At 36.8% G+C, this 23,391-nt stretch overlaps 1 protein-coding gene across 3 annotated transcripts in view; it reads right to left on the reverse strand.

The window, feature by feature from the left end:
- The window catches only part of LOC149815896 (FMN binding protein), a 118,109-nt gene extending 95,769 nt beyond the window's left edge, over window positions 1-22,340 (reverse strand). For all 3 annotated transcript variants that reach the window (XR_016427921.1, XR_016427920.1, XM_089989079.1), the window contains exons 1-5: window positions 22,102-22,340; window positions 17,582-17,644; window positions 17,279-17,365; window positions 7,910-8,008; window positions 7,628-7,723 (exon numbers count right to left, since the gene is read on the reverse strand). Coding sequence is in view for 1 of the 3 variants with exons in the window: in XM_089989079.1 (XP_089845205.1) it covers window positions 7,628-7,723; window positions 7,910-8,008; window positions 17,279-17,365; window positions 17,582-17,644; window positions 22,102-22,302 (546 nt within the window). In the remaining 2 variants the exon portion in view is untranslated. The remainder of the gene's footprint in view (window positions 1-7,627; window positions 7,724-7,909; window positions 8,009-17,278; window positions 17,366-17,581; window positions 17,645-22,101) is intronic.
- Between the last annotated feature and the right edge of the window lie 1,051 nt (window positions 22,341-23,391).

Consider the following 23,391-nt stretch of genomic DNA (forward strand, 5'->3'; position numbering starts at 1 on the left):
AAAGTACTATTAAGATTACAATTAATCTTGTTCGACATGGTAAGGTAATGCATATCCAAAAAGATTAAAACTTTGTAAGAAAGAAGATAGAAGACAAAGAGAATGAAGCACAGTTCATTCAAACAGAAAAACAGATTGCTGACTTATTCACTTAAGGGCTCAAAAATGCTTGACATTGGTTTTTCAAAAACAAAATATCCACGAGAAAGAAACATGCACAACATGGGGTATGTTTCTTGCTTTGACAAGCCCTTTCATGAATATTTTGATACCAGGTGGGCTAGATGAGAGGTTAAATGGGTGAGATTGAGAGGAAGATGAAAGAACGAATGGATCTATGCTAGGGGTGGTCGGCTAGTGTGGTATAGGCAATGGATGAGAGGAAAGATAGGTACAAGTTCAGAGAATTCTCAAATGCTTAGTTGCCTAAGCAATGGAGCCAATCTCTAGCCTATGTCACAGGGACTCGCCAAAGAGCCCGCGCGGTCAATAAACCCTGGGTGTGGATTGGGTTATATGTGTCCAAAATAGACTCGATCAACTTTGACCGAGTCCATTTTGGTCCACCTTTTTAAAAAAATTTATGGGAGGGGGTGTTTAGGGCACAACTCCTCCCCTCTCCACCGTCCTTGTCGTCCCTGATTCCTCTTCCAACAGTGGCTGTGATGGTAACTCTCTCTCTCTCTATCGGTTCCTCTTCTTCCTCCTCTGCCTCCTGTTTTTCTTCTTCTTCTTCCTTCTTCGCCTCCTCTCTTTCTTCTTCTTCCTTCTCCTCCTCCTCTCTTTTTTCTTCCTTCTCTTCCTTCCTCCTCCTCTCTTTCTTCTTCCTTCTCTTCCCTCCTCCTCCTCCTCCTCCCCTCATTGGCACAAGGGCCGAACCCAGGCCTGTTGGGTTCAGCTCTGATGAACCCAGTCCTAGGTTCAGCATAACCGAACCCAAGCTTGGGTTGGGTTCTAAGTTTCGGCCAGTTTTTTTATAAATTTTATTTTTTTTATTTTAAGGACGAAAATGGTGAATTTATGGATGATGAATGGTAGATTGTTAATTTGATTTATTGCATGAATTTATGCATAATGAATTGATGATATGATAATTGTTTTTATTTCATTAGTGTTAACTTGAAATTGTTAAAAATTATATATATACATATATATACCCTCCCCGCACCCAAATTATTTTAAAGTGCCGCATCGCCGCACCCGCACCCACACCCACACCCGTATCCGCACCTATGTGGCATAGTCTCTAGCTAATGCTAGAACCAAATCCACTCTAAGAGAATTAAAGAGGCCAAGGAATTCAATTCACATTTCTAAGCATGCTCAAAAGAGTACATGAAAGCCCTTCATATAGGCCCACCCCATGCAAGAAATGACGAAATAGCCTCATACTACCCAACTAACCCCAAAGCAACCTCATTAGGTCGTGGACCCTATTGCGAAAAGGTGAACTCCAGGTTTACCTGCGCAAGGAGAAAACGATAAAAGAAAAAGAGGGTTGCTGAAAGTCACGGCTACCTCTTCCACTCGTGACTGATCTATTTAAAACATATGTAAAATAAAGATTACAAAGATTAAGGTACAGAAATACCCTTTAGTGAATGTTTAAAATTACAACATAGCACAACCCATATGTGGATACGGGTCTGGATTGAATCCAGATCCATAAACGATTCTTTTCACCCTCCCTCAAGTTGTACATGATCTTGGATCATGAACAACTTGCCGTTTAACATCCAAAACCTATCATTTGTTAATCCTTTTGTGAATATGTCTGCAACTTGTTCTTCTGTTCGGACAAAATTGGGCTTAATTTCTTTTTCTTCAACCTTTTGCCTTACAAAGTGTTGATCTATCTCAATGTGTTTTGCTCGACTGTGATAAATAGGATTGAAAGACATATTGATGGAACTTTGGTTGTCACATAGTAGAAATGATCGAGCAATCGATTCTCCTATCTCTGTGAGAAGATGTCTTATCCACGTAGCCTCTGCAGTCGTGGAATCCATCGATCTGTATTCGGCCTCTGTGCTTAATCTAGCTATGGCTTTCTGCTTTCTACTGCTCCAAGAAACTAGGTTTGACCCAACAAAACTGCAATAACCAGATATTGATTGACGTTCATCTGGATCACCTGCCCAATCAGCATCAACATAAACAATGATCTCATGTGCGCCTTGATTCAGCTCACTCTTTCTATATACAAGGCCATCGCCAACAGTACCTTTTAGATATCTTAGTATTCTCTTAACTGCCTCCATATGTGATGTATGAGGTTCATGCATAAATTGAGATACCTAATTGACAGAATACACTATATCAGGTCAAGTGAATGTTAGGTATTGTAACATACCTACTATGTTGCGGTATCTAGTAGGATCTTCATATAAGTCTCCTTCTTTAGAATTCAGTTTCTGATGCACGACACTTGGGGTTGCCAGAGGTTTGCAATTCATCATACCCGCTCTACTGAGAATATCCACTGTGTACTTGTGTTGAGTGAGAGTAAGTATATTACATGTCTTGTCGACTTCCACCCCAAGGAAATATCGTAGATCTCTGAGATCCTTCATTTTAAATCTCTGATTCAACAATTTCTTTACTCCCTCAATATGAGTTTTTTTGCAGTTACCTGTAATGATGATGTCATCTACATATATCAATAGAAGTGTGGTCACACTCTGCTTCTTGTAGATTAATAATGAATGATCAAGAAGAGATCTAGAGAAGCCATGTCTTTGTATTTCAAGCGAAAAACTCTCGAACCAAGAAAGAGATGCCTGTTTCAAACCATATATTGCTTGTTTCAGTTTACACACGTATTGATCAATATCTTATTCTGCATATCCTGCGGGCTACTCCATATAGACTTCTTCCTTGAGATCTCCATGCAGGAAGGCATTTTTAACATCTAGCTGACTTAATATCCATCTATGTTCAACAGCTAGACCCAACACAATTTGAATGGTCCCCATTTTCACCACAGAACTAAAAGTTTCATCAAATCTTGCCCTTGCTCTTGTGTGAATCCTTTGGCAACAAGTCTAGCTTTATACCTTTCAATACTCCCATCAGGTTTATATTTAATCTTGTACACCCATTTCGATCCGACTATATTTCTATTTGGTGGTCTGGGAACAACCTCCCAAGTACCACATTCATGTAGAGCTTTCATTTCTCCATTCATCGCTTCAATCCACTTCTTTGAGTTGGCAGCTTGATAAAAGGTGAGAGGTTCATATTCTTTGGTTATGGCTGTCAAAAACAATTGATAATCCAGTGAAAATTTTTTGTAACTGACCCATTTGTCAAGTGGGTGACGAGCCCGAGTAGACCTTCTGACCGGCAACATCTGTGAGGAAGTAGGAGGCATATTAAGGTTCGTACAGGAAGTAGAGACAGGTGGAAGGTCCTTCTCACGTCGAGTGTAGACGATGCCCTTATACCTTCCTGTCTCCAAGGATTGACCATTAACTTCTTCTGATTGTGATGCATCTTCTGACTCCTCACATGTATCCTTCTGACTGCAGTCCGGAGGGCATTCAGTATTAATGTTGGAGAAGAGTTCGAAGCTTAGCCATGGACAATATACCTCAACATTGGAACATGAGCCAGAAGAGTTTGTTGGTTGATTATCAAAGTTCATCTCATCAAAAATAACGTTTCTCGATACTTTGATGTGTTTACTCGAAGGATCATAACACTTGTACCCCTTATATTCATCTGCATACCCCACAAATCTACACTTCAAGGCTTTGTCTTGAAACTTATGCCTTAATGAGCTATCAATGTGCACATAACAAACAGATCCAAAAACACGTAATTCATGGTAATCAGGATGGATGCCAAAAAGTGTAAAGTATGGTGATCTGTCTTCCAACAGTGACATGGGTAAGCGGTTTATCGCATACACTGTAGAGTGAAAGGCCTCTGTCCATAAAGTAATAGGAAGGTTACTATCATGCATCATGCTCATTGCACTCTCAACAATATGTCGATGCTTCCTCTCAGCAATCCCATTTTGTTGAGGTGTGTGTGGGCAAGACATTCTCCTCCTTATTCCATTATGCTGGAGAAATTCAATAAAATCACTAGAGGAGAGCTCTCCCCCTCCATCACATTGAAAATGTAGGATGTTTTCAGAGAAGTGGTTTTTGATAAAAGAATAGAACTTTCGAAATATTCCAAAGACTTCTGATTTATGCTTCATGAAGAATATCCAAATGTAACCTGAATAGCTGTCAACAAAGATAAGGTAATATCTACTTCCAAAAGCAGAAGCAATTGGGGCAGGGCCCCATACATCAGAACATATGATTTCAAAAGGCCTTGAAGCTCTTTTATTGATTGAATTGAAGGGTAAAACATGACTCTTATATAAATGACAACTCGGACATTTTATTTTACTTGTTTCTGAACCCAGACTAGACTTAGAAATCAAATTATTTGAGACAAGTTTTTCAATGAAATGACAACCACAATGACCCAATCGATTGTGCCAAAGGATTGGCTTATTACATTCAGAAATAACGAACACAGACTCAGATGAGACTAATGATGGATGTTGATAGAGCTTCGATGAACAAGTAGAATGAACTGTGGAGGAGGGATCTTCTTGAAAGATGTACATATTGCCTCGCATTTTTCCTTCAGCGAATGTCTCCCTCGTGTGAAGATCCTTGACATAAACAGAAGAGGGAGTAAATTCAACTGTAGCATTAATATCATCAATAAGTTTTGACACAGAAACAGTATTTTTCTGAATATTTGGTGCATGAAGAACATTTGGAAGTTGAAGGGAAGACTTAGACATGGGTATAACAACATTTCTAATGTGCGATATAGAGTGGTGAGTCCCATCTCCTGTGACTATGCTATTTCTACCAACATAAGGAATAAGGTTTAAGAGTTTACCCGCATCACCTGAAACGTGGGTTGCTGCCCCTGAGTCAACATACCAAGTGTCTTTATCATTTTGCTTCATATTTAGCTCTGCCAGTGCTGCCAATAGTAACTCTTTTACTTCTCCCCCAGCCTTTGAATTTTTTGTGTCTTTCTTGGCTTCTAATTGCAAAGATTTCCCTTTATTCTGGGGATTGAACCAACAATTTGCTTTAATATGTCCCCTTTTGTTACATAAGAAACAGGTAGGAATGGGCCTTTGACCTTGCAAATTGGAAGAAACATTGGGCGTTGGAAGTAGCCCACGACCCCCAAAACTAACTCTTCCCTGTCCATTCCTGCCTTGAAAAGCACTACCTCCTCTTCCTCTGCCATAAGTTAGCCCTGTAGCAAGAACTTCTTGAGTCCCAGATTGCACATGATTTTCTTCAGAAAACCCCTTCAGACTCATCTCATATTGTAACAATTTTGCACGTAAATCTTCGAACTTAGGAAGCTCTGGGAGGCACAATAATGACGTTGTTAGAACATGATAATCTGGCCCTAGCCCGCTTAGAGTTTGTTGTACTTTGTCATTAACCACACATCCCACGATAGCCAGCTGATCCGTGATACTCTTCATTTTATTTAAGTATTCCATGATCGACATGGAATCTTTCCTTAACATGTGAAATTCTCGCTTAAGAAACATAATTCTAGCCTCGGATATTTGTGAATATGTCTGAAGTAACTTATCCCACAATTCCCTGGCTGAATAATCATCAGGGATGGCTACAAGAACCTCTTGTGACAATGTAGAGGTGATGTATGCCACCAATGCTTGGTCTCTCTTCATCCACGCGATATAATCTGGGTTTCTGAGAAGCACAGTAGAGGATGCCCCTTTATCATCTTTCTTTTCTTGCGAGATAAACTCTGGAGGGGTTGGAATTGACCCATCCAGATGTCCAGAGAGATCTTGACTCCTTATAAAAGGGGCGATCTGTCTTTTCCAGGTCAAGAAATTGCTATTGTTTAACTTCTTAGAAACGAGTTGACTAAGAAAATTAGAAGAAAGAGGCGTTTGTGAGAATGAGGAATCCATTGAGGGTAATACAAGTGATTGGGAATAAGAAAAAGAAAACTTCCGGACCAGATTCAGTTAATAGATAAGAGAATCAACAACTCTTTTTTTTTTTGCTGAAGGTTTAACCAGAAAGGTTATATCCTGTCGTGGTCAGCAAACATAAGAGGTCTGATGCTGTCAACACTGAATCGGTTTCAGATTGATAAAAAGAAATATACCTTGTTGAATGAACATAACTAGCCTTGAACAAAACCTGCAATCTCAAATAACGAGAATGGTATAGATAACACAGAAAAAACAAATTCAAGTAAGACAGATTGACAGCAGATCGATGATCCTTTTAAAGATTGTTGTCAATAGAAGAAGAAGAAGAAGATAAAAGTCGAGAGACGTTCTTGATTTTAGAAAAGAAATTTCAGAAATCGTCGATTAAAGAAACAGAAATATGCTGAGACGCTGATTTAAGAAGGCACGAAAACAGAAATATGTTGAGACGCTAATTGATTGGAGGTCTGGGTTTAAAAAGATTCAAGAGGGAAAGACGCAGATTGATTCTGGGTTTAGACAAAGAAGGCAGGCGCTGATTGATTGGAGGTTTGGGTTTAAAAGGATTCAAGAGGGAAAGACGCAGATTGATTCTGGGTTTAGACAAAGAAAGCAGATTGAAGGAGAAGACGGATACGAGATATATTGAACTCACAGATTTTCGGCTTGGAGCTTAAGATCTCTTTGGACAGTCCTGTTTGGAGATGCAATCCCAGGCTAATGCTCAGATACCATGCGAAAAGGTGAACTCCAGGTTTACCTACGCAAGGAGAAAATGAGAAAAGAAAAAGAGGGCTGCTGAAAGTCACGGCTACCTCTTCCACTCGTGACTGATCTATTTAAAACATATGTAAAATAAAGATTACAAAGATTAGGGTACAGAAATACCCTTTAGTGAATGTTTAAAATTACAACATAGCACAACCCATATGTGGATACGGATCTGGATTGAATCCAGATCCATAAACGATTCTTTTCACCTATGACATGCTTATCGCAATCCCAAAATACAAATGGATGGCTAAAGACTTGAATACAACTCTATTGTAATGCAACTCAATGTGTGTATTGTAACAATGTCATGATAAGATTACTTTGCTCATCATTTGTTGCACCACGGGTATTTTCTTACAATCTTGCACACACTTTAATATGTTTTAATTAATACATGAGTATATTCTGATCATGTGTGTCTTAGCCTGACAGATATATTAGACACAGGGGCTGACACACTAGAGAAGATTTATGAGATACTTTTCTTTCTGCAACTGGTTCTTAGTCTTCACCGTGTCTTCTTAGAGCTGCACTCAATACAACAATACAACCACATGTGCCCATTCTTGCCATTTGTTGGATACAAATATTACACATGAATGTCATTGGACTATAACCAGTAAGTAGCAACCAAACATATTTCATCCATATAATAGCTTGTTGGAATTGTAAGAGTTTTGTGGAGTTAGTGAAAGCACAAGGGCCAAAAGAATGAGTTTCATATGCAGCCTGACAAATGAGCCCACCTAAACCACATTACCATATGGTTGCAAAAGAAGTTTTAAATGAAATCAATAATACTATAGGAAGAAAACAGCAAGGTACAGCATGTGAACATACAAAAACAGCATCACCATGAAGAATGATTACTAAGTCACTTCTATCTTCAGGATCCTTAGTCACAAGCAAAGAACATTTAGGATTTGACAAAAGGTCCTGCAAAGAGCCAGAATATTTAAAAATTTAGTCTTGCATCATATAATATGGAAATGATTTATATGAAAGTCATCATGCTCCCCCCCCCCACCCACCCCACACACACAAAAAAAAAGAAGCAAAGGAACAGAAACCCCAAGAAGTATTTCTCAATAGAAAACCAAAACAACAAACAATTAACAAGACCTTGGTGTGGACTGCTAAACTACTGACTGTTAATATTGGAGATCCACCACCATCACAAGCAAAGTCAACCATGGAGCTGGATGGGTAGCCTTCATACTTCTGAAAAGATGCAACAAAATGACGAGTAAATGAAGCTTAGGAAGCTTATGTGATCTTAATGCACATCACCAACAAAAATATATAAGGATATGACTGGGCCACTATACATGAGTACAAGGAAAATCAAGGACAATTCAATCATATTACAGAATAATAATCAGTAGTAAAAGTTTTATAAGACAATTCTTCTGGTATTTCTAACAAACAGAAAAACAAGGATATCCAAAAACAAAATAGAAAGCTAAACATGAATTGAAAAGATAGGAAACATACAGATTCAGAATTGAACAGTTTCAGAGACGAAGAATTCAGCTATTGCTAATGTTTTTACTCTAATGAAGTTTGGTTAAAACATGGAAAAAGAGGGCATTATGTAGTGGAAAGACTATAGACCTTGTTAAATCCTATCAAATAAATCCAGGTAGAGATGTTGCTAAAGTTACAGTGTTTCCCATAGACAACATTCACGGAAGAGTAATGAGTTATTGTACACAACAGAAAATAAAGTGTTTATAATAGGCAAAATGAAAAGAAAAAAATAGGGTAAGGATTATTGCCAACGGTACTTCAGAGGAAAAAATCAATTAATTTTCTGTATGATGGATTATTAGGCTCAAGCAGGATTAAGGTGTTAAATAAATGTTTTTTTTTTTTGCATTTCTTTTGAAATGCATGTTCATGTTACCATGGTTGTAGGTGATGCTCTTGTATTAAGTGAAGACGGAAAAAGAAGATGAAGAAGATGATGAAGGAGATGAGGAGAGACTAGAGGAATAGTTAGAGCAAAAAGATATATCACATTCTCATTTCTCTACTCATATACATCTCATTTACACAAGTGTTGTGACCAAAATGCCCTTGAAAACAAAAAAATAATGAAACTTTTGCATAAGAACTAAAGGACAAATATGCCCTTAATAAATACTACAACACCTTCCAACCTATGTCACACGGACTCGGCTCCAAGGTCGCCGCACCCGCGTCGACACGCACCGACATGGGTGCGGACACGGGTGCGGCTCGGACTCGGTCAACCCAACCCTGGGTGTGGTCAACGCACCCAGGGTCATTTTGGTCCATTTTTTTGAAAAAAAAAAATTTTTGAATTTTTTTTTTTTTTAAATTTTCTGGGCTACAGCTGTAAGGAAAAAAACCCATCACAACTAAAAAACCTGTACACTTTCAAGTTTTAAGTACAGAATGGGCACAACTCAAGTTTTTGTGGTTTTTTCCTGTACGAAGAAAGTGAATTATTACAGTGTATGAAGAAAGTGCCCAAAAGTGAATTATTCTTATATGAAGAAAGTGTACAGAATGCCTTCACAACTCATCACCTGTCCCCTAATGGGCACAACTTTGACCGAGTCTTATATATATATATATATATATATATATATATATATATATATATATATATATATTTTTTTTTTTTTTAAATTTTTGTTTAATATATATATATAGCCGAGTCCCCGTGTCCAAAATTTTTGAAATTGCGCCGCACCCGTGTCGCACCCGCACCCGCACCCATGTGACATAGCTTCCAACACTCCCCCTCAAGTTGGGGAAAAAATATCTAACATCCCCAACTTGTTACTAATATCTTGTAACCTTGATCTGCTTACACCCTTGGTTAAGATATCTGCCACTAGTATCGAGTATGAACATGGTAAAGGAAGAACAACTTGTCTTCAACTTTCTCTCTTATGAAATGGCAATCCATATCAATGTGATTAGTTCTTTCATGATAAACTGAGTCAGTTGCAATTTCAACGGTGACTTTATTATCACAAAATAAAGGGATAGGTGAATTAAGCCCAATTTTTAACTCTAAAAGGAAAGACCTCAACCATAAACCCTCACAGATACCATGAGCCATAGCTCAATACTTGGCTTCTGCACTTGACCTAGCCACAACAGTTTGTTTCTTGATTTTCCATGAAACTAGGTTCCCACCAACCAAAGCACATTAACAAAAAGTAGATTTTCTATCTTCAACGGCTCCTGCCTAGTTTGTATCCACATATATCTGAATATTGAAGTGACCATGGTGAAATGAAATGAGGATCTTTCAAACACGAACTTAGATCCGCACGAGAAGGTGTCTAAAAAGACACTAAAGCATAACCCTTAAAAAGGGTATAATGGGAAACAAAGAAAAAATAAAAAATATTCTTTCTTGATATGAAACACCAAATGCTTAAGAAGCATTGGAATAAATTACAAGAGGGGATGCACCCCTTTATATACAAGTGGGAGAGGAGAGCTCTTAAGGAGCTCGCCATGTAGCCGTTGGACTAGTCCAATGGTTATAAATGTAATCGTTGGATTAGTCCAACGGTTACATTATTAGTTAAGTTCCAAGTGGAACTTAACTAATAATGTAAGTCTAGTTCTATTAGAACTAGACTCTCAAAAAGTTTAAAAGAAAATAGCAAAAAATACAGAAAAATAAAATATATATAATATGAATATTATTATTATATATATTTTACATTTTAACACTCTCCCTCAAACTTACGATACAATGAGCGAAAGTTTGTCTAAGAGGAAATGAAATCTGAGAGCAGCGAGAGGCTTTGTAAAGAAGTCTGCTAACTGATATTTGGAGGTAACATAATGGCAGATCAATTATCCTATGTAGATATTCCTCTCTGACGTAGTGACAATCCATTTCAATGTGCTTGGTGTGTTCATGAAATGTTTTGTTACTTGCAATGTAGATCGCACTTTTGTTGTCGCAGCACATACGTGAAGCTTGTGTTGCTTCTGCCCCATATCAGCAAGCAGACGTATGAGCCAAACTACTTTCATGGTCGTGGTTGTCATGGTCAGATATAACTTTCATGGTCGTGGTTGTCATGGTCAGATATAACTTTCATGGATGTCTGAGCCAAACTGAGAACTTCTAAGCTATATCCTTTTTTATTTTCAGCATATCCTAAAAAGACACAAGGAATCGCAAGGGAGAAAGTTTATCATTTTTGTCCGTAAATATGAAACATTTGCATCCAAATCAGGGTTACCGGAAGCGCCTAGCTAAAAGGGGAAGCGCGCTTCCCCGAAGCGTGGGGGGAAGCGTCCCCCTTTTTTGGGAAGCGTGCTTCCCTTTAATGGGGGACGCGCTTCCCTTTAATGGGAAGCGCGCTTCCCATCACGCTTCCCCCTCGCTTCCCCTGTTTTTTTCAATTTTTTTGTGTTTTTATTTTTATTTTTTTTCGCTTCCCCCTCGCTTCCGAGACGCTTCCTAGGTCGCTTCCGAGACACTTCCCGAATCGCTCCTAAGTGGTCCCACGCTTCTCCGCTTCCTAAAATTTTGAAAGTGCCTCGCTTCCCGCTCCCGCTTCCCGTATCGCTTTCCGCTCCCGCTTCCTCAACTGGCAACCATGATCCAAATACTCTCAGTCTAGAGTAATCTGGAGAAAGGTTCACAAGTTTTTCGATTGGTGTTATATTTTGCAAAGAATAAGGCATTTGATTAATCAGATAGGTGGCAGTCAAGGCAACTTTTGCCCAGAAATCTTTTGGGACTTGATTTGCTATTAATAGAGTCCTAGTGGTTTCTATAATATGGCGATGTTTTCGTTCTGCCAGCCCATTTTGTTGGGGTGTATAAGGACAAGACATTTGATGTGTGATGCCATGCAAGTTAAGGTAATTTCTAAAATCTGTAGACAAAAATTCTCCCTCTGAATTTGTGCGAAAGATGAAAATTTCATTTTGAAACTTGTTTTTAACCATATTATGAAATGTTTGAAAGTATGAAAATACTTCAGACTTATGTTTTAGAAAGTAAATCCATGTATGTCTGGAATAATCATCGACAAAGATAACATAATAAGCAAATCCTCCTTCAGAAATTATTGGTGCAGGACCCCAAACATCCGAGTGAACTAATTTAAGTAGTCTTGAAGAGACAAAAGTTCTATTATGAAATGGTAATCCTTTTATTTTGCCAAGAATACAATCTTTACAAGTAAACGTTTCAGAATTACAAAAATTTTCTAGATTTGAAAAATGTTGGATTTTGGCTATACGAGGATGACCGAGTCTTTTGTGCCACAACTCCAACTCATTTTTCTGAATGTTATAACAAAAAGCTTTCTTTGGAATTTTTAAAAAATTCATGTAATAGAGTCCTCCTTCTCTATGGCCTTCCCCAATCAGCTTTTTTGACTAACGATTCTGTACAGCAACCATGAGAAGAGAAGGAAATATTACAACCATGGTCAGATATTTAAAAAATGGATAATAGATTTAAATTTAGTTTGGGAATAAATCTTACTTCAAGAATAAAAAATTTCTCAGTTTCATGGATTTTTTCAAAATCTCTTATTCCTTCTATTTCAAGAGAAGTTTCATCAGCTGTAAAAACTTTTGACACACTTGTTTTATTTTTAACACATTCGAATAAACTTTTAGCATTTGGGGTCATATGAAATAAAGCACCAGAGTCAAGAAGCCAAGGGAAGTTACCTGGATCGGAAAAAGATGAAGCAGCTTCCCCAATTGAAGCTTCTGATGAGGAGGAAGCTCTTTTGATGAGGTTGGAGAATCTCCATTAATTGGGCCATAGAGATTGGTGCATCTTGATCTTTAGGCTCCGATCCAGCAATCACGACTCTCTTTTCTTTGAGCTCCTTAAGCTTAGGACACTGAGGCCTGTAGTGTCCCGGTTCACGACAATGATGGCAGATAACTTTTTTCTTGTCATAATCAACTCCTTGGCAGTTAAAATGGGGTCTATATGATCGTACATGATTCTCTGGTCTGGATACAGAAAGAACAGAATCATCTTCAGCCTTTGGAGTATATTTCTTGATTCTATTTTCCTCCATAGTTAATTCTTCTATAGTGTCGACAATAGAGAAAACTTTTTCTCGATGAAGAAGAGTCGATTTCATTGACTCGAATTCCGATCTTAGACCGTTTACAAATTGATAAAAATGCTCCATATCAAGTTGTTTTTGTCGGAGCTCAATATCTTCTGGACAATGCCATTTTGGCTCAAGAATAGCCAATTCACCCCAAAGTTCAGATAATTCATTATAGTATTCTCATATAGTTTTGTCACCTTAGGTCATAAATCTAACCCTTTCTTGAAGATTGCACACATGTGCAATATCTTTTAGGGAATACATATTTTTGAGATATTCTCGTGCCTTATCGGCATAATCAAACTTGGCAAGACTAGAACATTTCTTTATGTCAACGCTATTGATTAGCCATGACATATACAAAGTTTGATTTGCCTTGATACATTCTTACACTGAACCCAACACATACTATCAAGCTAAAGAATATTCAGAATAGAAAGAAGCCATGAAAACTGAATAAGATGCTTTAGAAAAGGGTAAGACAGAGAAAATTCAAGCCTTACCTTTAGGCAGAAAACCTATAGGATGTAGGTTGATGTACAGAGTAAAAACTAAAAGTAATGGAACCCTAAAAATATATAAGGCTAGGTTAGTGGCTAAGGGGTACTCTCAAGAATATGGGGCAGATTATGAGGAAACCTTTGCCTCATAACCTATATGACCACAATTTGAACATTAGTAGTCATAGCATCAATTAAAAATTGAAATATTTATCAAAAGGATGATAAAAATGCATTTCTAATTGGTGATTTAAATGAAGATGTTTACATGGAGGCTTCACTAGGTTTGACTGTCTCTAAGAGTAGGTTTTTTGCTTGTGTAATGCTTTGTATGGTTTAAAACAAGTGTCAAAAGCTTAGTATGATAGATTTAGTGGTTTAATGATTAAACTTGGGTTTAAATCATGTTTTATTGATATCGCCTTGTTTGTTAAAAACTCCAATGCAGGTAATGTTATTTTGTTATTATATGTAGATGATATGAACATCACTGAAAAAGACAAGTAAATGATATTGAATTAATTATTAATAAAAGTTTTGAAATGACTAACTTGGGTTATTTGTGATATTTCTTAGGCATTTAGGTTGTTTTTTCTCCGTGCAAATATTTGTTATCTTAAACCAAGTTTGTTGCGGATATTATTGCAAGGTCTGGGATAATTGATGGCAAAGTGGTAGAGACTCCAGTTATGATAAATGCCAAGATAAGGAATGATGACGGGGAACCATTGAAAAAACCCACTCCTTATCAACAGTTAGTTGAAGCCCTACGTACTTGTCAATCACCAGACCTGACATTGTTCATACAGCAAGTTAGTTTCAACATGCACCTACTTTTGTTCATATAGATACAATTTTGCGTAGAGAGACATATCAAGAATTCTATCAATAAAGGGTTTTTCTTATCCTCTACCTCTCCCTTAAATTTGATTGCATATATTGATTCTGATTAGAGAGGTGGCCCAAATAATTGTCGTTCAACCATCGACCTTTGTGTTTTTGTAGGTTACTCCTTAATATCATGAAAGTGCAAAAACAACAGAATGTGACTATCATCAACTGAAGCGGAGTATCGAGCTATGGCTTCTATCACTTTGAAGCATGTGTTGCTGAGACAACTGTTGAAAGACATGAGAGTTCATTTGATGGAGCCTTCCAAGTTGTGTTGTGACAACAAAAGTGCAATCTATATCGCCGGTAGTCATATATTTCATGAAATAACATAACATATAGAAATAGGTTGTCATTATATTCGTGAGAAGTTCTTAAAGAAGACTATTAATCTATCGTACGTGAATTCAAAGCATCAATTGACAGACTTCTTCACCAAGACTCTTCCTTCTAGATTTAATTTTCTCCTTAGCAAACTTTCGCTAATGACTTCGTAATTTTGAGGGAGAGTGTTAAATATTATATATATATATATATATGTGTGTGTGTGTGTGTGTATTATATATTATACATATATACGTATATTTTAGTAACATGTATTTAGGTCTAAAATGCAATTTCTTGTTCTTTTTTTTTCTTTTCTTTTTTTCAAAATAGCTAGGCTCTACTAGCCATTACACTAGGCTAGGCTAGGCTATTATCTCCTTTGTCTATATAATGGGATCTCCCCATTCATATTGTAATGCATGTTTCTTAATGCATTTTCAAGATAATAAAATATTAAATTTTATATTGTGTGTGTCATCTTGTGTGCCTATTTCTAGCATAAAACAATTTTTTCTATCTGTTTTCCCTGAATTTTCACATTTTCAAGGCTTTAAGTTTACGCTCCAATTATCCCTTCATGATGACGTTTCAACATTTTTAAGTTTTTGTTATAATTACTCCATGATGATATTGTTGACATCTTGTTGAAAAACTTGGGGAGTCTACACTACAGATATGAAAGTAATCACACCAGTTGCTGGAGAATTGAGTTTGGGGACTATCAATCAGGCAAAAGACAACATCAAGAGGCATACTACTGATGACAACAAATAAGGGATGACATGGGTAATAACAGATAAAAGATGAACACAGAATTTCATCTTATGCGACTTGGGAATAATTTTGAAGTTTGAATATGGTTCTCTACCATGGTTATTATTAAAGCCATTTCAACAACAACAAAAATGCTGCCATGGATGCTTGACTTGCTTGGACCATGATATAAGTAATCAATATACAGTTTGGATGAAAGATATCCAAATACAAAGTCACTCCAAAACGACATAAAGATGTGCTGATAAACATGCTGCTCATGTTCTGCTTCATTCCTAATATTCATATTTGGATGTTATAATGTAGGAAGTTTCCATGTAGATGCCTATCCTTTACGGCCCCATACTTCTGAAGAGATAAACAAATAAAGGCTGGAAGCTGATCACGCTGCTCATGTTCTGCTTCATTCCTAATATTCATATTTGGATGTTATTATGTAGGAAGTTTCCATGTAGACGCCTATCTTTTATGGCCCCATATTTCTGAAGAAATAAACAAATAAAGACTGGAAGCTGATTTCACCAGTTTTGTGTATATGAAATGTCTACTCTACCTTGCATTAGCAAAGATGGTTTCACCCTTATGTCTGTAACTAGTATAGCAAAGATGGTGTAAACCTTATGTTAGTAGTTAGTATACAAGGGCAGTAAATCTACTACAACTCGTGGTTAGACTATAATAACCTGATTTAGTGATAGATCCCTATCTTTCCATTTCAAAGAAAAAGATGGATCCTAGAATCTCATTATTGAGAACATGATATGAATGGAATATAGAGTAAAAGATGGGTCACTTTATCATCCTTCTATTATTTAAAAAATTCCTAGTTCAAAAATAGATACTAAATAAGTTAAGAATATATATATGCATCACAGATGGACATCACGTGATCTTGATCAAAAGTATCTTAAGAAAAAACTAATTATATTGCTTCATGGTCAGTGTAACACTTTTTTTATGTGACTGAATTTGTCTGAGAGAAACATTTTAAACTATGTGCTGTGATATGAACCAAAGGTGTGACGATGATGATGATGTACTCATGAACCAAAAAAAAATAATTTGCTTTTCATCTTTTGCATGTGTCAAAAGTTATATTTTATATGATTCAAACCATGTTTGCATATCAGGAAGCTTTCCATCTATAAAGATTTACCAGAACACCACTTACAGATCCTTTACTTAGGAAATGACCTCACGGCAATCATCATGGAATGTAGAATGATTCCTCACACTTCAACAAACTTTGATGCATCATGTTAGGCATCAAAGAAAATCAATGTGTACTAATTTACGGATGAAGAAATGGAAGAATTAGTTTGTCATATTTCTGGCAAATGCATTTTCACTTATTGTCTCAAATAAGATATGATATGGTGCCAAAGGAGGAATGGATATGGACAGTTCTAATAAAATCTCATTCTTGAACAAAAATCCATTTTGCAATTTATGCTTTGCAATCCATGGCCAGAACAAAGGAAGATGAACACTGAACCACGATTTTAGGTGATATGCGGTGCACCATGATTTTGAATTAGAAGAGAGATTTCAAGAAATTGTAGATATATTCACTTTATCAATAACCAAGCCTGATCTGGTGTATCTTAATGGATTTGCACTTTTGAATCCAAAATTTTTCTTGAATGAGGTTTCAACTATAAGGATGAATTGTAAAAGAGCTCTTTATTGATTCTACCTCTTTTATTTTCAATAGAATGAATATTTTTATCAAAGAATAACCTATTCTAAAATCCATATTTTACTTTCGTAAAAAAAATACTCAATTATGGCAGTGGAATATGAAAAATATGAAATGCAAAGCCTTATCACCGAGATCAAACAAACTCTAGGTTACGGAGTACTCCCAGATTTGTGCAGAAGTCTTTAAAAGATGAACAAGGAACCTGAGAAAAAGTAGAGAGAACACCCCTTAGGTTGCAGTCCAACACTGTACGAACTTCTTCAAGTGGTGATAGACGAGCAGCTTTTTCCTGTGAGAACAGTAAGGTATACTTTACGAGGTAGAAAATTAGAGTTGAAACATCTTAATCTTAGAGACCTTTGCTTGCAGAAATAGAGTATGATACTAATGCAGAATGGGCTTCCAGAGAAACTGACTCAAATGCTGGAATTGTTCTAAAAGAAATAAATTGACTCCCCCTCTTCTAAATATGCATATTCTAAGCGTTGAAGGAATAAAAACATACCTGATGAGACTGAATAAGATTATAGAAATTGATATCACTGCTTACATCTCCAGGAACCATCATCTAAATAAGAACAAGTTAGAAAAAATGTGTACATTAGTATGATAGAATGTTTTATTTTAGTGCAGCACCATAAAAATAAAAAGGGGATTAACATATAAGTGTATTCACAACATTTTCAAATTCATAATGAATCAAATCAATATAACTTGAGTTATATTCCTGAGGCCGTTGCAAGTCAGATCCAAAAGATATATTGAAGTATCATGTATTGCCTTGCCTCGTATTCCTCAAACTCTTTGGGACCACTGAGGATGCATCACAAAAAATCATAAAAAATTTACCATTTCTGTGAAAAGTCTCCTTATAACCAAAGCATGCAAATCAAATAAGTAACTTGCACTTTCATAGAAGTATTAGCATAGATTTGGCCATGCCAACAATTGCCAAGATGCTACTTTAAGAACTTGTAGAAGAAAAAGAAAATTCACACGCCACAATCATCCCATTGGATGAATTCTGCATCTGTTTATCTAGTTCAACAGAAAATTGTAACTGGATCACAAAATTACACCAACAACCAATAAATTTAACAAATTCATAAGTCAGTTCAAGCGCCAGTCTGTACCAAAAGCCCTTGTAACAGAATAGATCAGAAAGCTAACCAACAAGAAACAACAACTTTAACCACTAAAATCAATTGAAGGATGCTCAGATACTCGTATAAACATCTGAACAGAAAAATTAGCTCCATAGTGCATCTTTGCAAAGATACGGTTATAGAAAAAACAAGAAATAAAAAAGAGAAAAACATGATAATCCTTGAAATGGTAAACATCTAACAAAAAGAGAACACATGATTAATGTGAAGCAGTCCTAAGGCAGGAAACAAGACAAAACTCCAAGCACTTGTCAATATAGATGCACCTTAACGATGATGTCTCAGGCCAAATATTTTACATGAGAAACCTATCTAATAACTTATTGATACCTGTTTGTCTCATGTTGGTTCCTCAGGGAGATCTCTGTCTGATGGGAGAACAGAACATAGGCTCTGTTGTTATTGTACCACTTGTACGTCTATACGTTCTTTCTTTTTCCTGTGTAAAAATAGTATAATTCATTTGATCCTGATGTTTCTGTGTTTGGATTTTTATGCATCCTTGGTAGTAACCAATGTCCGCACTTGTGGAGGGGTGACAACCAATTTCCCGATAACGGTTGGGTTACATCAAGGATCTGCTTTAAGCCCTTTCCTATTTGCAATAGTGATGGATGAGCTTACGAGATCAATTCAAGAAAATGTACCGCGGTGTATGTTGTTTGCTGATGATATTGTTTTGATTGATGAGTCTAGAGCTGGGGTTAATGCTAAGTTAGAATTATGGAGACAGACATTGGAAGCTAGAGGTTTTAAGTTGAGTAAGAGTAAGACTGAATATATGGAATGTCGGTTTAGTAAGCAACGAAGTAGTGATGGGAGTGTAGTGAAGCTTGGTGAGCAAGATATACCGGTGAATGATTATTTCAAATATTTGGGATCCATCATTCAAAAGTATGGAGAAATTGATGGAGATGTAAATCATAGGATAAAGGTTGGGTGGATGAAATGGAAAAGTGCTACTGGAGTGCTGTGCGATCGTAGAATGCCATTGCGGTTGAAGGGAAAGTTTTATAGGACGACTATTAGACCCGCTTTACTATATGGTACGGAATGTTGGGCTGCCAAGAGACATCATATTCAAAAAATGAGTGTAGCTGAGATGCGGATGCTTAGATGGATGTGTGGAAATACAATAAAAGATAAGATTCGGAACGAAGAGATACGTAAGAAGGTAGGTGTTGCACCCATTGAAAATAAGATGCGAGAGAATCGTTTACGGTGGTTTGGACATATTCGGCGAAGGCCTAATGATGCTCCAGTTAGAAGGTTGGAGAAATGGGAAAATATATTAGTTAAAAGAGGTCGGGGTAGGCCTAGGAAGACTTGGATGGAGATGATAGGAAAGGATATGAATGCTTTGAACCTCACCGAGGACATGGCGTTGGATAGAAATGATTGGAGGAAAAGGATTCATGTGGAAGACCCAAAATGAATTTCTTTTTTTGGTTCATATCGCTGACCCCAATTGTTTTGGGATGAAGGCGTAGTTGTTGTTGTTGTTGTTGCTTGGTTCGGCAAAGCAAGGAAGCTATATATACCGATTTTAAAGTACGTACTTGCTTCATACATTTTATATGATAAATATTGCTCCTGCTATCTAGTTTTACAAAAACCAGTATGAAAATTTGGTAAATGTTCCTGGTTTAAGGATTTTTTCTTTAGTTATTGGCACCCTTCTACTCGTCTAGATAAAAATGTTTCATTATATTCTGTTATTTGTGGTGACATGTATTTTCTATTGGCTTATGCACCTTGACAACTTTGAGTCTTAGGTAACTTACATCAAATAGAGATAGGTACAACACAAAGACACCAATTTTTATAACTAGGACAAGGGACACACAAGAATGACATGTAATTTCAATTGGCTTATGCAGCTTGATGACTTTGATATCTTACATCAAATAGACCTGGATAAACACAGATATTAGCATGACACAAACACACCCAAGTTTCAAAGGAATTAGAAGGGAGACACAAGCATGCAGAGTGGTGATATGTAATTTTTTATTGGATGTGGCTTGACAACTTTGATCGCTTACATCAAATAGACATGGACATGGACATGACACAAACTAACCAATTTTTATAAGAACCAGGTCAAGGGACACACGCATGCAGAGTGGTGACATTATTTTCTACTGTCTTATGTCGCTTGACAACTTTAATAGCCTACATCAAATAGCCATGAATAAGCACAGATATGCCCATGAAACAAACATGCAAATTCTTATGAGAACTGATGCCTTGTCCTGTGTACATGGAGTTTGTTTTATGAGTCCTATCTTTCTATTCCTCCATTTTGAATCCAAAATATGAGAAAGCCATAGTTCTTATCTCTACATACTGTTTCATTTAAATTCTTTACTGACCTACTGTTCCTAGTCTTTCCATCGTGTACCAACCCTTCATAGTGATGTAGTTCTAGGTCTTCTTATAGCATGTAAATGACATTCCTTAATGCTATCCTTTATTAGTGCTACATCAATGCATTCTCTAATTTACTTATTCTTTATGTTCTTAACAATCGAGACAGCCACTTTAATACATTCATATGCTTTTTGCTTTTTTTTATTGCCCACCACTCCATACCATATCAAAGGGTAGATATTATGGTGTTGTGATAAGTGAAACTGTAGCACATGATACACCATTAGCTATCTCCACTCAGAACTAATTACGATAACATTTCTCACTAACCTTTCCATATCACGTGCACTCCATATATTTTATTTCAGTCATACTGACTCTTGAAGACATAATGCTTCAAACCACTCTTGCATAACTCTACTTTTCTAATTTCATCTTCTCTAGTCTGGCTAATAAGTTTTCTCTTATCCGCAAACAGCACATACCATAAGATCTTCTCTTGTCTAAAAAGACCACATCATCTATAACAAACACAAACAAGCAAAGGCTAGTGTAAATCCTTATGTAACCTTAGGAAAGGCACTCAAATCACTTGAACCACTAGCACGAGTACCAGTCGTGCCTTTTTTCCCACTTTTTTCTGATAATTCGTAATCATATATTTAAGATTGATAGTTGAAATATCTGGGACATGAGATTGATGACAAATAAGTATAGATCTTGTACGGCTTATGTTATTTTCATAAAGACAGAGCAAGAACATCCCTGGAACTGTGGTAACATGTCCAAGTTGGACCCATGAAAAGTTTATACTTTGTAATCAAAGTAAGCAAGAATCTTTTATATCAAATACTCCTACATCCTTGGAGAGAACAGTCCGCATGTGCATGGGAGATTCCCTTACAAGACTAACAAAGTTCATCTTGGCGGGTGGGAATCGATGTAAAAATGGGTCCATGACTTGAAGTTTCCTGACCACTTCAGCTAACATAGCAAGCAAACAAGTTATTGATTTTCTACTTGTGTTGTTTGATCTAAGATTGAGTATGTGGTATCATGATAGCAATTGTTCAGAAGTATGAAGATGACAGGATGAGGATATATTAACGTTTATCTAGGAGTAAAGGTTTTTAAAAAGTCGCATAGAACCCACTCAGTTGTATAGTAAAAGTTGGGGCCGTCTGCAAATAGGAATCATCTTTATTCAAAATTCATGGCTTCGTTGTGATACATTTCAGTACTGGTTCAAAAGAATGGAATTCATTATTTTCTTTGCGGGTATTGAAGGGGGAGGGAAAAAACAAGAAAAAGAGATTTCCATGTGGTGGAATTAGCATTGTGGGAATGAAACAGAAAGAAGAAGAAAAGAGATAAATCCTTTCTCCCACTTGGGCATCTCTAAAAATTTGAAAATCAAAATGATTATGACCATTCTGATTACTCTAATAGAGAGATATAGAGAGAGAGAGGAGGGAAGGGCGTTTACTTCTTGAGATGACTGAGAAGACGATGACTTCATGGCGACAGGGGATGAAGAGCGGGAGTGCCCAAGGCGTCGTTGGAGTCGAGCAGGTCTGGGATTTGTGTTTCGGGCAAAGGATGACAAGCGTTGAAGAGAGAGGAAGCCATCTACGCGAGCGGAGAAGTAGGTCCAAGGCCGCATGCAACACGCAATTGGCAACACCATCCTTACGCTTCTTTCTCTCTCTTTCTTTCTTTTCCGGCACTGCTGCCTTGTAAAAAAAAAAGCATTGCTTATTTCATCCCCAAGTTTCGTGGGCCCCACGGAAACTGATCTGGACCGTCTTTTTTGTGGATGACCGGTAATTAATATTGGTGATGGGACTATCCCTTTACAATGTTCGGGCCAGACGGCTGGTTTGATCCATATCCAGAAAAAAACGTCATAAAAAAAAGATCCATATCCAGAAAAAATGTTAGGATGGAAATGCTTGTTGGTAAGGAATCTCTAACATCACGGATTTGGTTCGGATTCCAAGTTAAAAGTTATCATCATCTCACCCGTCAACCCGGGATGCTCATTTATAATTGTTGAGAAGTGCCCATTAATAGAAAGCAATAATGAAGAAAAAGAAGAGGGAAAAGAAACAAAAAAAAATGAATGGAAAAAAATTGCAATATAGAAATATTAGGAAAAAAAATAGGCACATGTTTGTCCCTAAATACCGATCACTCTCATAATAGTAGTAAGAGAATGATAAATGTTTGCACATTTTTTCATGTGTAAGCAAACATGAGAAAATGAGGCAGTGAGATCTGAAATCACATTAGAGGTCATTTTGCTCATTTCTCGTGATTCCAGGTCATAGTGTCCACTCTGATATTGAATTATATGACTTTTAATCATTTGAACATGTTTGCTTTGGACATAGGCGGTATGAGCTGTTACACTTCAGAAAGTTCAATCCATAATTGTTGGTTACAAGATAGAGTGGCCAATTTTCTCAAGTTTCAAGGAAGAAGCATTGTCAAGTTAGAACTGTGTGCTTCCTCATGATTCACTAGACTTGAAAAAGTGTTTCAATTGGCATATGTAATGATAAGAACTTGCGAAAATCCAGCTTCCACAGGGCATTGAAGAAAAACCTCCCAAGTTTGTTTGTTTTTTGAGAGAGAAAGTACTCAAAAAAAAAAAAAACCTCCCAAGTTGGATTGCTGGAGTTAGGCAGATCCATATTAGTTTTTCAACAAACTATATACATGAGCTCTTTAAAATTGTGGAGTGCCATCGCTTGGTGATGTGCGCAGGTTGCTC

The sequence above is a fragment of the Nuphar pumila genome, chromosome 15 (assembly GCF_984573655.1).
Source record: "Nuphar pumila chromosome 15, dmNupPumi1.hap1.1, whole genome shotgun sequence".
Taxonomy (NCBI): domain Eukaryota; kingdom Viridiplantae; phylum Streptophyta; class Magnoliopsida; order Nymphaeales; family Nymphaeaceae; genus Nuphar; species Nuphar pumila.